Source organism: Rhinoderma darwinii, chromosome 13 (assembly GCF_050947455.1).
Source record: "Rhinoderma darwinii isolate aRhiDar2 chromosome 13, aRhiDar2.hap1, whole genome shotgun sequence".
Lineage (NCBI taxonomy): Eukaryota > Metazoa > Chordata > Amphibia > Anura > Rhinodermatidae > Rhinoderma > Rhinoderma darwinii.
Window position 1 is genome coordinate 17,435,179 of NC_134699.1, and position 22,328 is coordinate 17,457,506.

General features: G+C 40.4%; 1 protein-coding gene across 4 annotated transcripts in view; it reads left to right on the forward strand.

Moving 5' to 3' along the window:
* The first annotated feature begins 315 nt into the window (after positions 1 to 315).
* Positions 316 to 22,328, forward strand: part of GJC1 (gap junction protein gamma 1) — a 47,308-nt gene continuing 25,295 nt past the window's right edge. The window contains exons 1-3 of one of the 4 annotated variants that reach the window (XM_075845145.1): positions 316 to 644; positions 12,316 to 12,389; positions 14,951 to 17,448. In XM_075845145.1, coding sequence (XP_075701260.1) covers positions 14,965 to 16,137 — 1,173 coding nt within the window. In that variant the 5' untranslated portion in view covers positions 316 to 644; positions 12,316 to 12,389; positions 14,951 to 14,964 and the 3' untranslated portion in view covers positions 16,138 to 17,448. Of the gene's footprint in view, positions 645 to 12,315; positions 12,390 to 14,950; positions 17,449 to 22,328 lie in introns of those variants that run through there. The other 3 variants (XM_075845146.1, XR_012851507.1, XR_012851508.1) reach the window with 3 other exon arrangements.

The following is a 22,328-nucleotide window of genomic DNA, read 5'->3' on the forward strand; positions in this document are numbered from 1 at the left end:
GGGCGCTGTATGGCGTTCTCTACAGGGGGGGCTGTAAAAAAGGCACTATCTACAAGGGGGGGGGGGTTGTTTGACACCCAGGGGAGGGGGGGCCCCCAGTCAAAAGTTTGCTATGGGGCCCAGTCTTTCCTAGTTACGCCCCTGTGTATATATATATATATATATATATATATATATATATATTATTTAGCAGTGTGTTGTACACTTTGATTTATGAGGTAAATGACGTCGAGCCCACACGGGCTGCACACAATTGTACGCCGTGCTCTGATTGGTGGACGGGACATAGGGCGGGAAAGCTCTGCAGCGCGCAGCCCGACTGAGGCAGTGAGGAGGGGCGTCTGGTGAGGCGGGGAGCAGGCGGGCCCGGGGATGACAGGGGGTGTCGCTTGTGTCCCCGTTGCCGGAGCTGAGGAAATGAGCCAGGGACTGCTCCGGCGCTGGAGTTCGGACATTCTCCGGGGCTCGAGGTCCCATGGACGCAACCGGTGACAGGAGCCAATCCGAGTGAGTAACGGGACCTTAACTTTGCACTTTCCCGAGTTGTTACACACGTCTCCGAGCAACAACGTCCCTGAATGTGTCACCTACTATGGGGGCAGGAGACCCTCATAACACTGGACCGCAGACATGTCCTCCATCAAGTGAGCACACATATAATATTCTATATGTCCCTTTTTATTCCACGTAGTATATTACATGTAGTGATATTTTATATAACTCTTATTCATGTGGGATGTTACATATGGTAGTTCTATAGTATCCCACATATTGTTATATTCCACATTCTGCAGAGCATCCTAAATATTTCATATTAATCTTGTTTGTTGTGATATTTTGTACTATGTCTTATATATTGTGATATTTCTAGTAGTATAGTTATATTTTTTGAGTATTTTATATGTCAATATTTTTATAGTATCTTATATATTACATTTCAAGTAAATAGATTGATATTTGTATACATTCTCATCTCTCTTTTATATATATATATATATATAATGTTTTATAGCATTCATCATATTACTGATAATTTATATAGTATCTTATATAGGTTAATAGTTCCAAAGTTTCTTATATATCATGATATTTCACATAGCATCCTACATATGATACTTTATATAGTATGTTATGTCATATTTCATGTAGTATATCGCGATATTTCATATAATAGCTTATCTATTACGTTTCTTATACAGTACTGTAGTATAGAATATAGTGTGATATTTTATTCAGTATCTGATATATCCCAATATATTATATAGTATCTGACATATTACGTTTTCAAATCGCATCTAATGTAGTGTGACATTTCATATAGTATCCTATATATTGCAATATTTTATGTAGGATCATATATTGTGTTTTCATATAGTATCTTATATAGTGTGATATTTCATATAGTATCCTATATATTGCAACATTTTATATAGTATCTTATACTGCATTTAACATAGTGTAAAAATGTCATATAGTATCCTATATATTGCAACATTTTATATAGTATCTTATGTATCACATTTTAATATTGCATCTATTATAGTGTGATTATGATGTTTTATATAGTATATGATATATCACAATATTTTATATAATATCTTATTCATCCCATTTTAATATTGCATCTAATACAGTGTGATATTTTATATAGTACCTTATATATCGCATTTTAATAAAGCAACTAATATAGTGTGAAATTTAATATCTTCTATTTCATTCTCTTTCATAGCATCCTACACATATTTTTTATATAGTATAGTACTATGTCACAAGATTTTATACAGTGATCTTCCTTACGGTGATATAGCCATTGTATAAGATTTTGATACATTTTTACTAGTAAGGACAGACAGACACATTTTGTCAAAATAATGAAAGGTCTTTTGTTACGATTAGCAACTAAAGATTGTTTTGAAGCTCTGCCAAATTATCTGTCTCTTTTTTCATGATCTGGAACCAAAGTTTTACATTAGATGCGCCAATTAATGCCGCAACCACCATGTACTGTATTGAATAAGGCTCTGTTCACTTCTGCATCATGGCATCCATTGATTTACTTAAAAGGGTTTTGCCACTAAGAACATTTATCACCTATCCACATCATCGGTGATCAATGTATGATCGCAGGGACTCCACGATCACAAGAACGGGGGTCCAGACACCAATTCCTCCTCACAGCACATTCGCAGGGAGGAGGAATTTAAATGGAGCGGCCATCGCGCATGTTCGCTGCCGCTCCATTCAATGGCTATGGTAATTAATAGCAATGGCGGGCTAAGAGAAGGACAAGACTGTGTGTGTATACATGGCGCTGGCACACCAATATAGATACAAAAGTTACATACAGTTTATTTAGTCCGTAAGAACACACACATGTGAGCGCAAAACATAAAAACATGTGAAAACACGTACTCCTCCCACATGAGGTAATCTAGGAGATTGACAAACATCCTCTGGACGCTAACTTTCGTGAAATACAAGAGATATGTGTATTCTATGCAATCCTGACTGCCCAAAGAAACAATATATGGTATATAATGTAATATTAGATGCAAAATAATCATATCTGAATATGGCAGCCTGTATGGATAAAGATAAATACATTCCTGTATCATAAGCGCCTATCTGGTACCCCACACGTATCGCTGCCGCTGCAGCTTCCTCAGGGGTGAATACAATGGGGTACATTACCAAAGTCTCATCATATAGGTAAATCACATATGTGATAAATCCTATGATTACAGCCAAAACGTACATTCCAATATCCGCATTCCAGCATGGCGTGGATGGCTCAGACGCCACTAGCCTCATACTACGGCGCACGAAGATGGCATCCGCACATGCGCAGACGTCACCAGCCCCAGAGCCTTCCCTCACTCCTGACGGGCCAATGGCACACCATGGATATGGTCACATAGGTTATTATTCCCAAAAATATTCAAGGAAGTGGGACAGCTCAAGGCAAAATAGTGCAATACATCCTTATATCAGTTAAGCCTAATTCACACGAACGTATTGCACGTCCGTGTGCTTTCTGTTTATTCTGTGGAGAAATTTTATGTGCAGTGAGATTTAAGGTATTGAAGTATCTATGGGAGAGGACATGGTTATACACACTGAAAACATTATTATGTTGTAAAAAGGTTGGTTCTTTATTTTCTGCTCTGTTTGATTGAAACTTGGTTTCCAAGTTTTTGTTGTTTTTAACAGGAATAATTTGTATTTGCTTTTAGCCTTTTGAAACTTAGTGGCTTTGTTAGATATTTTTTGTTTTTAACCCCTTCACGACTGCCATACGGCTATATACGTTCCATCTGCCAATGCCCCTTGCAGTTTCCACGTGTATAAACGTTGACTTCCTTTAACGGGGTTTAATGAGTGCAGTGCTGCTTCAGTGTTAGCAGTGCTGCACTCTCATGTCTGCCGGGAGGGTTTTAAGAGCCCCGGACTACACCCCCCACTGTAGATAGCACCACACACACCCCCTGTAGATAGCGCAAAACCCCCTGCAGATAGTGCTACCTAAGCTCCCTCTAGGAGCGGAATCCCCAACCAGCTCTCTGGCTGGGAATTTCCGCCCTAGAGAGAGCCCCTGACGTCTCACCATCCCCGCTGTAAATAGTGCCCCATCTGTAGATAGCAACCCCCCCCTGTAGATAGCACCACCTAAACTCCCACTAGGAGCGGAATCCCCGGTGTCCGATCGCTCTGTGCCGGGGATTCCGCTTCTAGAGATTGCCCCCTGACGTCACTGTCCAGTTGGACAGTGACGTCAGAGGCTTTCTCTAGGCGCGGAATCCCCGGCCGACACTCTGACCGGGGATTCTGCTACTGGAGAAGCCACTAGCGTCACTATACATATTTGGACAGTGACGTCAGCGACTCTCTCTAGGAGCAGAATCCCCGTTGCCAGATCGCTCTGTGCCGGGGATTCCGCTACTGGAGAAGCCCCTGGCGTCGCTATCCATATATGGACAATGACGTCAGAGGCTACTCCTGAAGCGGGACCACCGGGCACAGCGTTGCCGACAATGAGGCAGGGATTCCGCTTTTAGAGTTAGCCCCTAACGTCACTGTCCAAATATGGACAGAGGCATCAGGGGCTCCCTCTAGGAGCGGAATCCCCGGCCAGATGAATTCCGCTCCTTCAGGGAGTTACAGTGGAGCTATTTACAGGAAGGGGGTGCCAATTCGGGGGTTGCTGATATATACAGGGGGGGTTTCAATATCTAAAAGGGAAGTGTCGCTATCTGCAAGGGGTGGCGCTATTTACAGAGGGGATGTTGCTATCTGGAGGTGTTGGCGCTATCTGCAGGGGGGATGGTGCTATCTGCAGGGGGTGTGGTACTGTCTACAGGGGGTGCTATATACAGGGAGAGTGGCACTATTAACATGGGTACTGTGGCATTATATGGGCACTACCTACTGGGGGTGGTGCGATCTACATGGGTACTGTCTTGCACTATGTGGGCACTATCTACCATGGGCACTGTGGCACTATTTACAGTGGGCACTATTGATGTGGGCACTGGTGCGATCTACAGTGGGCATTGTGGCACCAATGGGCACTGTGGTGTTTTCAGGTGTCTGTGACAAAAAAACCCGGGAACAAATAAAATCTATTTTTTTAACGTCCATGAAAAAATGGATGGCAAATGTGGGTGAAAAACGGTCAGACGGCCGGGAAATGGATTCAAATTTTGAGACACATTGATTGAAAATGGACAGTTGATCCGTTGTTAACTGCCATTTTTTTCACGTCGTGTGAATATAGCCTTATAGCTATCCGCTCACAGCGCTCCAGGGTGACTGTGTGTGTGTGTGTGTGTATGTGTATATATATGTAGGCATTGTGAATCTGGGAGAGACCAATCTTACATCAGTTTTAAAAGGTGTCGCTTTGTACAGTGTGAGTGCACTTGTACCCAGGCCAATATACTATAGTCAAGGATTGACAGTACACAAGACTGACCTAAGATGTGGTCATTTGCATACAGTCTGCAAAAGGTCTGGAGGTCTCTTGACCAAGGTCATTGTCTGGTGGGAGCCGGAGCTCCAAAGTCACAGGAAGATATACTTAATTTGGCATTAGTGTTGCGGCACAGGGATAAAAGAAAACGAACCTCTACCTTTTTAGCAGTAGATATTTTATAGTCATTCCTTATTGTTTAAGATAAATACATAAACTTTCATGCTTTTTATATGTCTGTTTTATTTTATTGTAAGATATTTGTCTGCCAAACCATTGAGATTCAGTGCTTTACAGACAATTGAGAATTTGAATATTTGGAAGGGGCTTTGCCTTTCCAGTAAATAAATTCAGTAGGGACCTTTCTAACTGATGATCCTCCCTGTTTTTTTTTTGTATAGTTAATGTGCTGTTTATGTTGTACATTTTGTCTCTTGGTTTGCTAATGTACATACAGCATTAGAAAGGGCATTTATTTAATTAACTACCAATTCCTGGCTGTTAGAATACAGTCAGTATGTCTGGCAATACAAGTTAGGTTTTATTATAACTTGAGTAATGAAAAGCAAAAAGAGTAATTCATACATTTGGTAAAAAGGAAAGATGGAAAGTTACATTTAAGATTCTATTGTCTAGTTGTTTTTTTTTTCTATTGTCCTCACAAAAAACACCTCTGTCCATGTGTCTTATTTGGGCATATTGGCATCAAGGGGGGTTCCCTTAGTTAGTGGCGGCTGCAGGCAGGTAGAATTCTATCAGTTATGGCCCGCGATTACGGGCATGGCCGACCGCCGACAGCCAGCCACCTGACTTTCGGCTAATCTAAGTGAATGGGTCCATAATTACTGTCTGCAATCACGGACGATTTTTACGGTCGTGTGCACGGGGCCTTAACCTTATGGCTTTGTGAAAAGAAGCTGGGTATTTGGAGTTCTTTAACAGAAATTCAGAGATTCGCCCCCTATGAAGATGTATCGTGAAATTAGGCATCAGAGGTTTTGTAACCTGTTCAGATGAAAGAATATTTTTTATATATATATATATATATATATATGGAAACATTTACTAAATAATATTTAGAAAAGGATGCAATTAAAGAAATATGAAGCATTTCCTCTTACTAAAATTAATGCATTTACCGTATATAATCACGATAAAAATGTTTGTGTGTGAACTGTATGCGTTTTCCCTTATTTAAATGTAATTGTGTAACTTTGTACGGTACTGACCTCTGAGAGTCTGAGAATTTCACCTAAGCATCCGCATAGTGACAGTCAACAGATCATCTGTACAGTTTAGTACTGCAGTTTTTTTTAGTGTATTTGATCACAGATTGGGATTTACTGTTCATTGTTGCTATTATGAAAGGGAATGGAAATTATGAGTCATATGAAGTGATAATTTAGGCATTTCCCTTATAATTCTTTCTAAAGGGCCAGATTTACAGGCTTTGCGCATGGAAATTTTGTATATGTAGTTATTTATATAGGGCTTTTATAACTTCAACCATTAACAGGATGCAGTTTCCCACACTAAATAATTGGTCACCTGTAAACAATTTGAGATTGCAGTGTCCAGGTGCTTTTTGCACACTAAGGGCAGGGCTACATCTGGACTTTTTGTAGGACTACATAATTCATTTTAACTATTGCGCTATAGATGAAGTCCAAATGAGTACATGGAGTTGCATGTAATCTTGGACGGCAGCTGTCACTCAATAGTTAAAATCAATTATGTAGTGCTACAAGAAGTCTCGGTGTAGCCCTGGCCTTTCATGACCTGTCTCCTGAAGGGTATTTGGATGTACTAGGGGAACCCTTCATGAGCCAAAATAAAGGGCTCCCCCTTGGGGGATTCAGCCTGTCCATTTAAAATTTTTAATTGATAGTGATCTTGTTGGCTGCTCTACATTACTGTGATGTTACATAGGTTGAAAAAAGACACCGGTACATCAAGGTTACCATTTCTCAATCAATTACGAGACTTTCATTGCTATATTAGTTATAACACACAATGCCATTTGTCAGCAAATAAACATCTAGCCCTTTTTAAATGCTGACATAGTATCTGCCATCACTACCTCCTGGGGACGATCATTCCATAGTTTGACTACTCTAACTGTAAAGAACCCTTTCTTATATTGATGTCAGAAATGTCTTCTGTTGAGCTCAGATATCAGATATTGCTTAGAAATCTACTATAGGTTGGCTAGACTGCCTAGCTTTGTATTGCTATATCCGTTATCCTCACTCAAAGTATAACGGATATACTAGTCATGTTACTGTATTTATACCAGTTTGTAACTTGAGACATGTTTCTCTGAAGGGTCTAGAGAGATGCTCTTCAGGATCCTAATGGAAATTTATTTTTTCTTTAGATGAGGAGCATGCTTCTGGTGGAATTGACAATTATCACCTATCCACAGAACCCCCACCGATTGCAAGAATGTGGGTCCCGCACTCCCCGAACTTGAATGTAGCGCTGTACTCGGCTGTTTCCATAATTTTTATAGACCTTGAATGGAGCAGCTGTGCGCATGTTAGACTGACGCTCCATTGAATGTCCTCCTCACTGCGCTCAAGCAGTGAGGAGGAACGGGGGGTTTGGGTATACCGTTCTCATGATCGGTGGGGGTCCTATCAATCAGACAATTTTCGACTATTTTGTGGATAGGTGATAATTGTAGTTTCTGGTTCAACCCCTTTAAGGGTGTCATTTTGGGAATAGCATTATTATTTTTTTTATAAACCACCATGATTTTTGCTCTGATTTTTAAAATTGTGGGAAAAAAAGCGGCAACAACCACACAAGTAATTGTAGACCCCACATAAGAGAAACGTTTCTTAATTGAAGATTGATGCAAATGCTGGTAAAAATTGAAATTTTGGTTCTTTGTGAAATGTCCCCTTTATTCTAAATCATTGTGAATCTTGCTCATTAAGCCATAGTTAATGTCTGTCCTAGTGAATGTTACTCATAGCAGTATAATGCATGGTCCCATAGAACTAAACGTATCCAAGAGAGGTTATAGTAACACGGAAAGTTTGATGTTCCTTCATGGCTTGTTTAATCAAATAATCTGTTTTATTTATCACTTTTTGGCCAAAGTTATGAGTAAATTTAGTCATCTGGATCCACTGCCATCTATTCTACAGGAGTAACATGAATGTAACAATGTTCAATGTAAATGTAAGCCCCAAAAAAAACATTAAAAAAAATTCCCTTAGTATTGTAGCTGTTCAGTATGTGTGTGAAAAATATATATGTTCAGTACAAAGGATTTATATGCATGTTAAGGCCCTTTAACATGGGCCAATGATTAAGCAAACGAGTGTGCATATGAACTTTTATTCCCGATCAGCCGAAAGCTCGTTTATCTGCTGATCTGCTCGTTTTATGCAGCCAATAAAATGGTCGGCTAGACAGCCGCACATCTCCCTGTGTAAAAAGATGAGATGTGCTGCTGACGTGATAGACATGGATGGGGACGAATTATCGTAGTAACGATCACCCATCCCCATACTTAACCGATCATTGTTAAAGGAGCAAACGAGCGCCGATCAACGAGCTTTGTAAAAAGACCCTTACCCAGACCCCCCCACCGGTTTCGTTCTTATGACTTTTCTGATAAACATATTGTATAATACTGTTCTGTGTGTTGTGCTCTCTTAGTGGAAACATAAGAAGTCAAAAATCTTTTTTTATATGATCAAGTTCAGCAGTTTAGATGCTGCCATTCTTAATGCCAACTCAGCAAGACCTTCAAAGCATGTCAGCCATGAAAGATATTTAGCAGCGATAATTGTATAACATCACTGTTTTATACTTTCTAGGCTAATTAAAGAAGATGATTCTTGTCTGCTTAGTATTTGGCTTTTGACAGGTGTCACGTCTAATATTTTCATATCTCTTCTACGCAAATATCTAGTTAATGTTCATAAATATATCATAAAATATAGATATCATGCCATACTGTATCATCATCCTTAGGAGGCTGGAGATTGTCTTTTTACATTTAAGTTAGCTTGCAGACGCTCCACTGTTATTTTTATTTATTTTGCAAGATTGGCACAGATCTTGGCCTGTTTATACATTCCATTGTTCTAGCCAAGGGGCAGAAATTCATGTCTTGAAAGCTTGTCAAATACGTGGTATATTAACTTAATGCTGATTTAGTCCTAGGTTTTTTTGTACAACTATTTTCTTTGTTTGTACTAGTATGTCATTCAGGGATTGAGGCTGTGACTGTTTTTTAACCCCTTCCCGACATTTGACATCCATACGCCAAAGTCGGGTAGGGGAAGTATGGAACGGGCTCACGGAGTGAACCCACTCCATACGATGCCAGTGACGGCTGTATGTTACAGCCGACCCTTCAGAGTAACGAGCGGCATCGCGCTCGAGCGCGATCACACTAGTTTAACTCGTTAAATGCTGCGGTCAATACCGAACGCAGCATTTAAATCGTTCGAAAGAGGGGGCGAACCCCTCTAACAGCTCATCGCTGGTTGAAGTCCCATAGGGGGACTAATAATAAAAAAAAAAAGTCAAAACGAGTTCAATAAAGTTTTTGTATTTTTTATGTAAAAAAAAAAAAAGTTCAAAAAAACCCCCTTTTCCCATTTTCCCCCTAGAGTATAGTAAATAAATAAACATAATTGGTATCGCCGTGTCCGTAAAAGTCTGAACTATTACAATATATCATTATTTAACCCGTACGGTGAACGCTGTAAAAAAAAAAAATGTAACCGCCAGAATCTCTTTGTTTTGGTCACCTCATCTCCCACAAAAATTTAAATAAAAAGTGATCAAAACGCATGTACACAAAAATGGTATTATTAAAAACTACAGCTTATCCCGCAAAAAATAAGCCCTTATACCACTTAATCGACGGAAAAATAAAAAAGTTATGGCTCTCGGAATTTGGCGACGCAAAATAAATGTTCTTTTTTACACTTAGGTTTTTACTTGTAAAATATAGAAAAAACTATATATGTTTGGAATCGCCGTAATCGTATTGACCCACAGAATGAAGTTAACATGTTGTTTTAATTGCACAGTGAATTCCGTAAAAACTACGCGCAAAAAACCATGGAGGAATCGCTGTTTTTTCATTTTCTACCCCACAAATAATTATTTTCCCGTTCCCTAGTACATTATATGGCACAATAAATGGTGCTACGAAAAACTACAACTCGTCCCGCAAAAATCAAGCCCTCATAGGACTATATCGACGGAAAAATAAAGAAGTTATGGCTTTTGGTAGGTGGGGAGGAAAAAACAAAAATGAAAATCTGAAAAAGGGCTGCGGCGGGAAGGGGTTAATTGGGAACATTTCCTTTTTCCTTTTGTAATGACCGTGAAATAGCTTCCTTTCACATATCTACTGGATAGAGGTCCATGGGGACACGGCATACATAACCAGCCATAGCTCCCTGTGAAAGGATCAAATCAGCGCCAATCAACAAGCTGTCTCGTTGATCGGCGCTCATTTACACGGCCCATGTCGGGCCATGCAATAGGACCCACACTGTGGTGCACCACCTTCTGTACAGCATGTGACGTAAATGGCCTGTCTTGGCGTCTAACGTCTATGCTGTAGGTTGCAATTCATATTTACTTTCAAAGCTGCACCATTGACCTGAATAGGGGTAGCTGTATGCACAGTGAATAAGGGATTGCTACCCCCAGGAGATAAAGTGCCCAACACAATTTTGAACCTATCCAGGCCAGACCAGCAGTGCTTGGATTACTCTAGTTTATGCATTATTTTTTTTTAGGAACATTTCTAAGTTGTTGCTATGAATAGGGAAAAAATTTGCACTCGTGTCGTGTTTCTCTGATATACCGGGGTTGTAATTGTAGAACTTGTGTGATCTACTAGGCAAATGCTGCTTATTCTCCTTTCTTAGATTTTAATAAAATGCAGCTTAGGCATTAAATTCCTAACATAGTTCAGCAGATCCTTGAAAGTCTTGGATGTATCCAGAATATGCTTCTGGCATAACTTGGGTCACTAGTCAATAAATGTACATTTGCAACTTAAATAAAAGCGTAATGAGGGTAATACAGTTATGTAAGACAGTGCTTCTCAAACTGGCAAGTCTTCCCTCACTTGACAGAAGTTAGCATAAACTGCACAGGCCTTTCTCTGGCTGCACCAATCAATAAAATTGACTTTTTTTTTCTTTCTTATTTTAATGTTATACTGGGTTTGGCAGACAAATAAGAGGTGAATTGAGCAATATTTCTAATTTTGGAATGGACTTTGATCACTGGTGGTAAGGCTTGGGCATTACCATGTTCTGGCTTGTGACGCCTCAGTTGACAAAGATCGAGAAGCCTTGATTTAAGCTAATGTTAGAATATTGGTATTGTATTCGTATACTTTATTAAAGAGGAACTTCCTTCTCATCCTCAGCATTGCATTTGTATATACTTAGCGAGATCTTCTTAGTCCGCTAATGGAGAGCAGTGGCCATCTTGCTCCCTCTATATCGCTACCAGAACTTGCTGTGAATATATGTGACAAGTCCACAAAATCATAGATATCTGCATATGTCACCCGCTGATGGTGACTTGCGTTTCAATGTAATAGCTGAAATATGAGAAATATTTTACTCTTAAGGCCTATTCACATCAGCGTTGGCTTTCCGTTGAGGGGTTCCGTCGGAGGTTTCAGTCGTGGATCACCTCATCAGAAAGGTAAACGGAAACCTTAGCTTCCGTTTGCATCACCATTGATATCAATGGTGACGGAAACATAGCTAATGGTTTCCGTTTGTCATCATTCCGGCAGGTTTCCGTTTTGTTTTTTTTACGGAATACCGTTGTTTTTTTATGGAATCAATAGCGCAGTCGACTGCGCTATTGATTCCGTCGAAAAAAAACGGAAACCTGCCGGAATGGTGACAAACTGAAACCATTAGCAATGTTTCCGTCACCATTGATATCAATGGTGATGCAAATGGAAGCTAAGGTTTCCGTTTACCTTTCCGTTGAGTGGTTAACCCGACGGAAACCTCAGGTGGAACTCCTCAACGGAAAAGCAATGCTGATGTGAACAGGGCCTCACCTCAAACATCCTTCTGTTGATGAGCTTTGAAAGGGCAAAAACAAAAAATGGCTTACATCAGCCTGAAAACAACATTAAATAATGAACTATTATGCTTAGTAGATAAGCAGGGAAAATGAAGTTGAGCAGCCTTGCTTGAAACTTTCCAATGCCTGTCTGCTTTCCCCCATAGTGCCAGATCATTAAATCTAACTAACCCGATGGTTCTTCTTATATTTATTTTCTGTAAAAAAAAAAGCATAAATGAAAATAAACATGTTTTGTTTTTCAGTGGGATTTATGAAAGCTACAAGAGAGACTTCTATGTCTCCGGAAACATCAGCTGACAAAAAAACTGGGCTGCAGGTATCTACTTGCTGATTTAACTATGGCAATTATGCTATGTTCACACAACTGTGTAGTTTGGAGGCTGAAGAAAAACTGCATATTAGGCCTTATTCACACGAGTGTATTTAACGTCCGTGATACGTGCGTGAAAATCACACGCGTCGCACGGACCTATGTAACTCAATGGAGCCGTTCAGACAGCCCGTGATTTTCACGCAACGTGTGTCCGCTGCGTAAAACTCACGACATGTCCTATAGTTGAGCGTTTTTCACGTATCACGCACCCATTGAAGTCAATGGGTGCGTCAAAGTCATGCCTGGCACACGGACGCACTTCCGTGTGCTGCGCGTGTTTTGCGCAACAGTTGTTAAAGAAATGAAGGGAAAAATAAAACCACCTCCTTCATTTCTGTTTCTAAACATGTCATAACGATGCCATATGCGCGAAAATCACTCAGCCACGCACCAAATACAGATGACACATGGTACTGCAACGCACTAAAAACGCTGCGTTTTTTGTGCGCGCAAAACGCACATGTTCGTGTGAATAAGGCCTTACATGTCAAAAACACTTGTTTAAATTCATTCAGTTTCTAAATGAATACCGGTATTTTAAAGTATATTTGAAGCATTTTTGGAGGCTTTTTCAAAGTGTTTTTCGCCCCTTCCATTGGATTCGATAAAATACACAACACACAAAATGAGCCAAGAATTGACATGACGCTTCTTTTCACACACACAACATGTAATTAAATCAACCATGTAAAAAAAAAAATTATTAAAAAAAAAAAATAATTATGCGTGTTAGTTTATGTGGAATTGTTGCTACTTGTATATTATACGGATTAATTTGCAGAATATGCAACAAAAATCTTTTCGGGCTGGGCAATTATAACCTAAATCAAAATCACGGCTAATTGAACGTGTAACCGTGATTACGGTTATTAAACGATTATTTAGACCACACCCCTTTTTCATGGCAAGCCCCCTATTTGCATGCTACGCCATTGAATTAATATTTATCTCCTGAGCCTGCTGTATACTACCGTGTATAATATACCCCTGACGCTGCCCCCCCACACATTATAATTGCCACCATAGCTGCCACCACACAGTATAATGCCCCCATCACTGTCCTCCACACCATTTAATGCCCCCCATAACTGCCCCCCACACAGTATAATGCCCCTATAGCTGCCCCCACACAATATAATGCCCCCATACCTGCACCCCACAGAGTATAATGTCCCAAATAGCGTGCCACATGCTGTATAATGCCTTCACAGCTGCCCCCAATAGTGCCTGCCAATATACATACTCGCCTAACCCCGTTCCAACCCTCTGCTCCTCTGGTCTGTGCAGCTCGACGCAGGCAGGTGCGGTGACGTCACTGCCCCGTGTCCAACGATACATAGTGAATGGCAGGGCAGAGTCCCTTGCTCTACCATTGGGTTCAACTGTATCTGCATCCTGAAGATGCAGATACAGATTAAACCTGGAGAAAATAATTGATAATACTGAAATTCGCAATATGACGTTGGTTAATTGCACTGTCGCTTATTTTTCGATTAATTGCCCAGCCCTACTTAGACCTATAATCTGACAGGATTTCTGCAAAATGGAATTGTGGATATTCCTCAGCTAACCATGCAAAAATCTACTAACATAACGAAGACCCAATGTTATTCTTTATTATTTAACAGAGAGAGCAATTCTATGCTACATTGATAATCCTACTGCATAATCTGAACCATGTTTGTATACGTATAATATAAAGGAGTGTAGAATAAATCAAGGCACTACCCCATCTCCAATAGGGTGGGACCAGTCATATAAAAAAAATTAAAGCTATTTCCGGACACTTTGACTTAACTTCTCCTTCAAGCTGGACAATTGAAATAATAGAAGTTTGTATGCACCTGCATGAATTTTCTGACAATCTTGTGATTTTGTGTGCAATCCGATAAACCGTAATATTTTTGTTGTCAGCATGAATGGCCTTGCAATGTCCTAATGCAACCAATGTCCAAAAGAATTGTTCACAATATATTAGAAAATATCTGCACGTAAACACTAGCAATCATTATAAGAGAAAGTTCACACGTGGCAGATATGTTGCAGGAATTTCTGCAACTGAAAATCTGTTACATTCATCTGAATGGGGTTGTTCTTGCAGCAGGTGCACCGATTTCTGCAAGCCCCACTCAGATTATTGAAACTGATATTTAGTTACAGAAATTTCTGCAACAAATTTGCTGCTGAACTTACCCAAATAATCAGCTGGATCTTCTCAAAAATGTTGCATGTGCACCTTGCCTAATGTTTATTGCAGTTCAATTTATGCTTGTCTTGTTTTATTAAGCAAATTACTAATCAAATCTTATTTTTGCACTAATGCGTTGACTAAATAATCTGACCTCGTGAATCTGTTGCTTTATTTAAAGCTTTTTATTCTAACTCTTTCTTAAAAGAAGCACTTTTGGCTTATGCATGGCATGTCTTTGTTGGTATACTGGGTTGTACATAGAATTTGCATTATGAATCTTCAAATTCACCAGCTTTCCCCTTTTATGTTCAAGGAGGAACAAGCAACATGAGCTGGAGTTTCTTGACACGTCTGTTAGAAGAAATCCATAATCATTCAACGTTTGTGGGAAAAATTTGGCTGACTGTGCTTATAGTGTTTCGCATTGTTCTGACTGTTGTGGGAGGAGAATCCATTTACTATGATGAACAGTCTAAGTTTGAGTGCAACACTGATCAGCCTGGTTGTGAAAACGTCTGCTATGATGCCTTTGCCCCCCTTTCCCATGTTCGGTTCTGGGTATTTCAGATTATCTTGGTGGCTACTCCACCTCTCTTGTACTTAGGCTATGCTATTCACAAAATTGCAAAAATGGATGAGCGTAACGAGTATGACAAGAAGGCAAGAGTTAGAGCTATGTCCTTACGCTGGAAGCAAAATCGTGCTCTCGAAGAGGTGGAAGATGACAATGAAGAGGACCCCATGATGTATCCAGAGACTGAACTGGACAGTGACAGAGGAAAATTAAGCCACAAGAGGATAAAACATGATGGACGAAGGCGGATAAAAGCTGATGGACTGTTAAGAATTTACATACTTCAGTTGTTGGTGAGGACTGTTTTTGAGGTTGGATTCTTGGCCGGCCAATATTTCTTGTATGGCTTTGAAGTGATTACAAGATATGAATGCCACCGGAAACCCTGTCCCCATACCGTAGACTGCTTTATATCCCGGCCCACTGAGAAGACTATCTTCTTGTTAATCATGTATGGGGTTAGCTGTTTGTGCCTGCTCCTGAATGTTTGGGAGATGCTCCACCTTGGGTTTGGCACAATACGGGATGCACTTAATAACAGGGGGAAACAAGTGGATGATTCTTCATCATATAATTATCCTTTCTCGTGGAACACCCCTTCAGCTCCCCCTGGATATAACATAGCTGTGAAACCAGAACAGCTCCATTATACAGAACTTACAAATGCCAAAATAGCTTATAAACAGAACAGGGCCAATATTGCTCAGGAACAACAGTATGGGAACAGTGAAGACAATATTCCCACTGAACTAGAACACCTTCAACGCGAGGTCCGCGTGGCTCAGGAACGTCTGGAAACTGCTATCCAAGCTTACAGTAGCCATAACAACCCACCTTCCACCAAAGAGAAGAGGTCCAAAAAAGGCTCAAGTAAGAGCAGTGTCAGCAGTCGTTCTGGAGATGGAAAGACCTCTGTGTGGATTTAACAATTCACCAGCAGAAAGTTGTGACTTATTGTCTCCGGGAGGAACAGATCGCAGAGTAATAACTTCCATTCTTGTAAATATTTTTGTTCTGTTGGAGAAATACAGGCTTCCATGCCGTGGACATATGGGAAAAAAAACATGGATTATCCCGTCTGTTCCCTTGGCTCATCAAACGTTTTCTGTAACCTGCAATCTATCACACAGTACATTCCTGTCTCTAATGGTCATTTTTACATTCTTGTTTATGTAATGCTGAACTTTTGTTTTTTTTAATAATCTTTTATACATTATATTTTTGTAGTTATCTGCCAGTTGCTGTTTTCTTTCCAATGCATATTTGATGGCGGGTAATTTATCAGAGTTGGAATACTGGCAACTTGGTAAATAATAATTAAAATATAAGGAGCAGATTATCTTGATCAGTTTTGCAGCTGCAGATCACTTGATAAATAACAGCCTTTACCCTTCTGCAGCCAGACTGCATCTCAGGTCTCCGCTATGGCCCTAGAAGTGCCTTGTATAATTCTGTATTAATATAATGTATAGTTCTTGTTTTATATCAACATAGCTGACCTCACAAGATAGATTGTTCATGAAACATACTGCAATGGACAATTTATTCATTATCTTATAGTGTTTAGTTTATCAACTCTCTGTGAGAAAGGGGAAAGGCATTTGTAGATGGAAACCAGATCTCCGACTTCCCCTTCCTACATATTCATCAAATGTTTGTTATAAGATCAAATAATTTCAGTTAACAGCCAAAGGCACGACTGGTATATAAAGAGGAATAGCATTTCTTTGTCTTAGGCTTTATTCAGACCAACGTGTGTCAAATCGGCCGTGATTTTGCATTCATGAGGCACATGTTTTCACGGAACCCTCATAGACTTGAGTGTATTGAGGGATCCGAGAGAACGGACAAAAATAGGACATGTCCTATTTTTTCACGAGCCGTTTACACAGTCCGTTAAAATAACGGCTGTGTGAATAGCCCCACAGAAATACATGTAGAGCCGTGTGACGGCCGTTAAAAAAACCCAAAAACAAAACCGGACGATTTTAAAGTTCGTCTGAATAAAGCCTAAGAGTACGTTCATTAATACCTTTATGAGAACAAGTTCCTCCTTTTTCTGTTACTTAACATTTTTATTTAATTATTATTTAAATATGGTTAACCTATTAATGTATAGGAAATAATCTGAAACTTTTAAGGCATCCTCTATATGCTTCCTAAACACACACTTTTTTTATGGCGTTTTTTTTGGCTTGTCAAATATGCCATGAATTTCATGCGTGTTTTATTACAAGCTTTTTTTTGCGTGGCATTTTTTGTGGTTACACATTTTTTACATGCATTTTTTTATTTTCTAAAGAGAAGCCAATGAGGAAAAAGCCTGTAGAAAAAATGGCAAAACCAACCCGTTGCTATGATTTTGTTAAAAAACATCTCTGACCCAAAACAAACCAGATAAAATAGAAAAAAAAAATGCTATGAAAAAAAGGCACTGTTTGTACTGCGTTCAGTATTTTCCTATTAGCTTCCATCTAATGCAGCAAAAAAAGGTCAGGTAAAACGCCACAAAAGCACTGCGTGTGAAGGCACCTTTTACAATGGATTACAATGTTCTACTTATTAAAGAAAGCCTAAGGTTTCATGGAGACAGCAGGGCATGTATGGTGAGTCCGGGAGTATGGAACCGTAGGCACACTGTGACAGAATTCCTCTAATACGGCATCCGACGGAACATGGCACCATTTTTTTTTTGTCTGGTTCCATATGAATGTGTGAAAAAAAATCCCCTGTATGAAATCAAAGGCATATGAACTTACAGTATGCTATGGGTGCTATATTATTGCTCTATACCACTTGGAACTTAAAGGGATCCTGTCATCAACATCTTACCTGTTAAACTCGCCTGACCCCTCAATAGCCGCAGCTGTCCAGAGTTCGTTCCTGTTCTCTTCTTTCCTGAAGTCCTCCTCTGTCTGTAAATATCGTCGTTTAAACTTTTCCCGCCTTTTATTTTCCCTCTGGGATGCAGCTTCTTAACCCCGCCCACCATTGCCACCTTTCTGGCCCTGACTGGCTAAGGAGCTGTCAATCAAAAAGAAGGAGGTGGAGTCCACTCTGAGACGCTGGAGGAATGAAAATCTGACTCTTTTCAGATGAAGATTTGACTCTTTTCTGCTCATTTGCATACGGCGTGGGACCACTGAAAAATGGAATACTAAAGCTACAGAGCTTACTTAGAACATATTTATAGCTTAGATGACAATGATTTTTCACCCACTTTCACCAGGTATTGCTGGCTTTATAGCTAAAATGCTGGTGACAGGTTCCCTTTAAAGGGAATCTGTCAGTAGTTGTGAGGGCATCGTAAACATACCTTTTGTCTCACATGTTTAATTTCCCCGGCGCGGCGGTTGCAAGTGTCAATCTCTGCTCTGAGTGGCAGTTCTAGTGGCCAATAAGGAGACTGCTAGAGCGGTCACTCAGAGCAGAGGGGTGGGACTGGCAGTGTGCAGTGAGAAGCCAGAGTACTTGCACATCAAGTGCCCGCCTTAGTTGGGGTATTACGGTAGAGACAGGAGTTCTTTTCTCCCAATAACTGACTCACACTTAAGTAGCAAAGTGAGAAATCAATTGCATCCACGGTGGTCTTTGGGGTACATATGAAACTCATTTAAATAAGAATGGATTTACTGGGAGATTCAGATAAAAAAATCAATTTGTATTTACAGTGGTGTCACAATTGAACAAACCGGATAATTATTAAAGTGCGGCGATGAGACCGTGGGTTTTTTTTTTTTTTTTGCATAACATTAAATTTGCATTTCCCTTTTGCCAATAACACTACTTAATGTGAAGTGAGCTTCTCCACCAAAAGATTGGTTAACGAGCAAGAAGTAGGGCTATATACATGTATGGTGGATATGTCTTCTAATGGTGACCTGAGCCTACTGTAAGGTCACGTTCAGACATGACGAAATTGCTGTTGAATTCCGCTGCAGACAGTCCGCAGTGGAAATCCGCAGCAGTCGCTTTTTCCGTTTTCTATACCTTTTTTTTAGGTAACATAGTTCAGCTGTTGCTGAAAATAATAGTGTGGAATTTAGGCTGCAGTGTACAGTCCGCAGCATGCACTGTCTGTTGTGGAGAAGCTGCAGAATTTCACTGTGGATTTCAGCCTTTGCAATGCAAAGACTAAAATTTGCAGCAAGTTTGTTGTGATATCTGCCACGTCTGAATTACCTGTCAAATATGCAAATTTTGCTGCAGGTTCGTTACGTAATTGCCGCAAATTTACGGCAAAATCTGCAGCAGAAAATTTCTGCCACATCTGAACATGCCCTAACAATCCTACCTCTATCCAAGCTATGTTCAAAATACTCTTTGCTCATATGTCCTGTTAGTTGTTTGAGAAGAAACCGTGAAATTCCTTTTTAAGCATGTCATATGTCACCAGTTGCTCATTTGTATAAAGAATGCCAGTGCTGTTGGCAATGAGGCCCTTATTTTGTACGTTTTTTTTTGTGTTAGAGTGTTGAAGGCAGGTTTTCTATCACTAAACTTTATAGAAACACCTTTTTGTGGCAGCAGGAATATTGTTTGTCCTGTAGCTATCCACACAAATATGGAAACCTATATCTACCACTAAAGACTACAAAATCTGGGGGAATTTTTGTAACAAAAATTTTAGGCTCTGTCCACATCTGCATTGTGTCCTCTGTTTATAACCGAAACACCAGTGCAGGAGACATCGTACGATGGATATCTCCGCTGCCCGACAGACCGGATTGAGTTCTTATAAGGGGGTTCATCATGGTGTCTGTCATTTTGATGGGAAGAATAGTTCATGTAGGGCTATTCACTTCAAATTTGATGGAACTTGGGACGGAGACTCCAATGCAAATGTGAAAATAACCTTACACTTTTTTTCTAGTTTTTCAGTAATGTATCCAGTTCTTTTAAAAAGTTAATGGTACACTGCAAAAATTGCACATGCTATTTACACCATATACTGCAGTTTTTATTGATGAGAAAAATCGTATTCATTCCATCTCTATTTTGTCCAACTGGAAATACACGGTCGAGTCACATTATTATGACCACCAGCTAATATCCTGAGTAAACACCGTGTGCAGCACGGACAGCAGCTAGACGGGCTGGGAGTGATCAATAAGGTGCTGGTCGGTTGTCTGTTATCTGGAGCCATGCTGACTGCTGGAGGGTGCGTGGGGGCGGATCCAAAGAGCGAACAAGACGATCGAGGTGGTCCCACAGATGATCAATTGGGTTCAAGTCTGGCGAATTAGGGTGCCAGGGAAGTACTTGGAAGTCTTGGTCGTGCTCTTCCAACCACTGTCGAACATTTCTAGCCGTGTGACATGACGCATTGTCTTGCTGGAATATTCCATCTGCCCCAGGGAAGACAGACCGCATGTATGGGTGGACGTGATTTGTAATGATGGATTCATACCCAAATCGGTTCCGCGTGCCTTCCACATGGATGAATGGGCCCAGAGAATGGTAGGAAAAAATTCCCCAGACCATAACGCTGCTGCCACCAGCTTGTGTTCCTCCAGCAATGGTTGCCGGGTGTTTGTTCTCTGATGTTTTTTGCCGGACACGCCAACATCAATCTGTTCTATGAAGCAGAAAACGTGACTCATAGGAGAAGGCAACCATTTGCCAATCATCGGTGGTCCAATTCCTGATACTGACATGCAAATTGAAGCCTTTATTCCCCCCGATACGCCTTTGTTAGCATAGGAGCAGTGACCATCCGTCTGTTTCGGAGCCCCAATACGCAGTAGGGTTCACTGAACTGTTGTTTTAGACACACGTCTGGTAGCCCCCTGGTTGATTTCCACTATAGCGTGCCGTTCGGCCCTCGTGCACCTTCGTAGCTGACGTTCACCTCTCACATCAATGGCACGTGGTGCTCCGCAGTTTCCGTGTCGGTTATTCCTAATGGTGCCATTTGTCCACACACGATACACTGTCACCACAGGAGCACGCGAACAGTTCACAAACTGCGCTGTGTGAGAAATACTGCCACCCTTGGCTCGAAAGCCAATAATCATCCCTTTTTGCAACTCTGATAAATCGCCCCTTTTACCCATGTGATCAGACAGCCTATCGCACAGCTTATATACCCACCAAGCCCACGACACATCACTTCCTTCATTGACTACGCGCTGCCGACGTTGAAAGTAGGAGGTGGTCATAATAATGTGACTGGACTGTGTATAACTGTTTTTAGGCCAGTCAGAAATTTATGTCAGTAAAAGTGGTTGCTCTTCATAAATATGGACCATAGAGCCTATTTTCTAATGCAATTGCACAGGGAAAACTGGCAAAAACACATTAAAGTGGCGTTCCCAGAATGGACAAATATCAACTATTCACAGGATGGGTGATACCTGTCTGATCGCTGGAACCCCCAATGATTACTAGAATGGGGGTCCCGCACCACATCTTTCTCCTCACTGTAAGTTATCGGTCAGAAGAACTTTGAATGGAGCAGCAGACGAGCATGCGCAGGGCTGCTCCAGACTGACGGAGACAGCGGAGTACAGATTATTCATCATTTAATGTAGCTTTTGCGTGACAATGCTCAGGAGATGAAGCATTAGCCCCTGTATAGTGGTTATGTGGTTTACATATACAATATTTTTAGGATTCAATTCAATAGTCATATTTGTATGCTTGCATAGTAGATGTGTACTCTATATGAGCATTTATGACATTACTTTCCCAAGATTGCCTGCCTTGTGCTGACATGTATTACGTTTACTGTATAACAAGTAGCCGTTTGTTCACTGCTGAATAGACGCTTGTTAAAAATAGTTCATTATGAACTTGATACTTTTTCCTCCATCCCAGTCATACATGTTCCTTTTTTCAGCAAGCAACTGAATATAGATAGTTTTGCTACCTGTAAAAGACTATTCTTAGTTTTGTGAATCTCTACTAAAAAAAATATTATTTTTCTATATATAAGTGACAGCAATTAATGGTAAGAGTAATGGCCCAACTAGTGTAAGAGCTCATGTACACGACTGTACTACTTCCGAATTGAACAGGGCCTTAATACCTCATTCATTTAAGTCTACGGGGCCCTTCCATACCTCTGTATGCCTCCGATTTCATATGGAGGCATTCAGAGTTTTTTTATTATGTT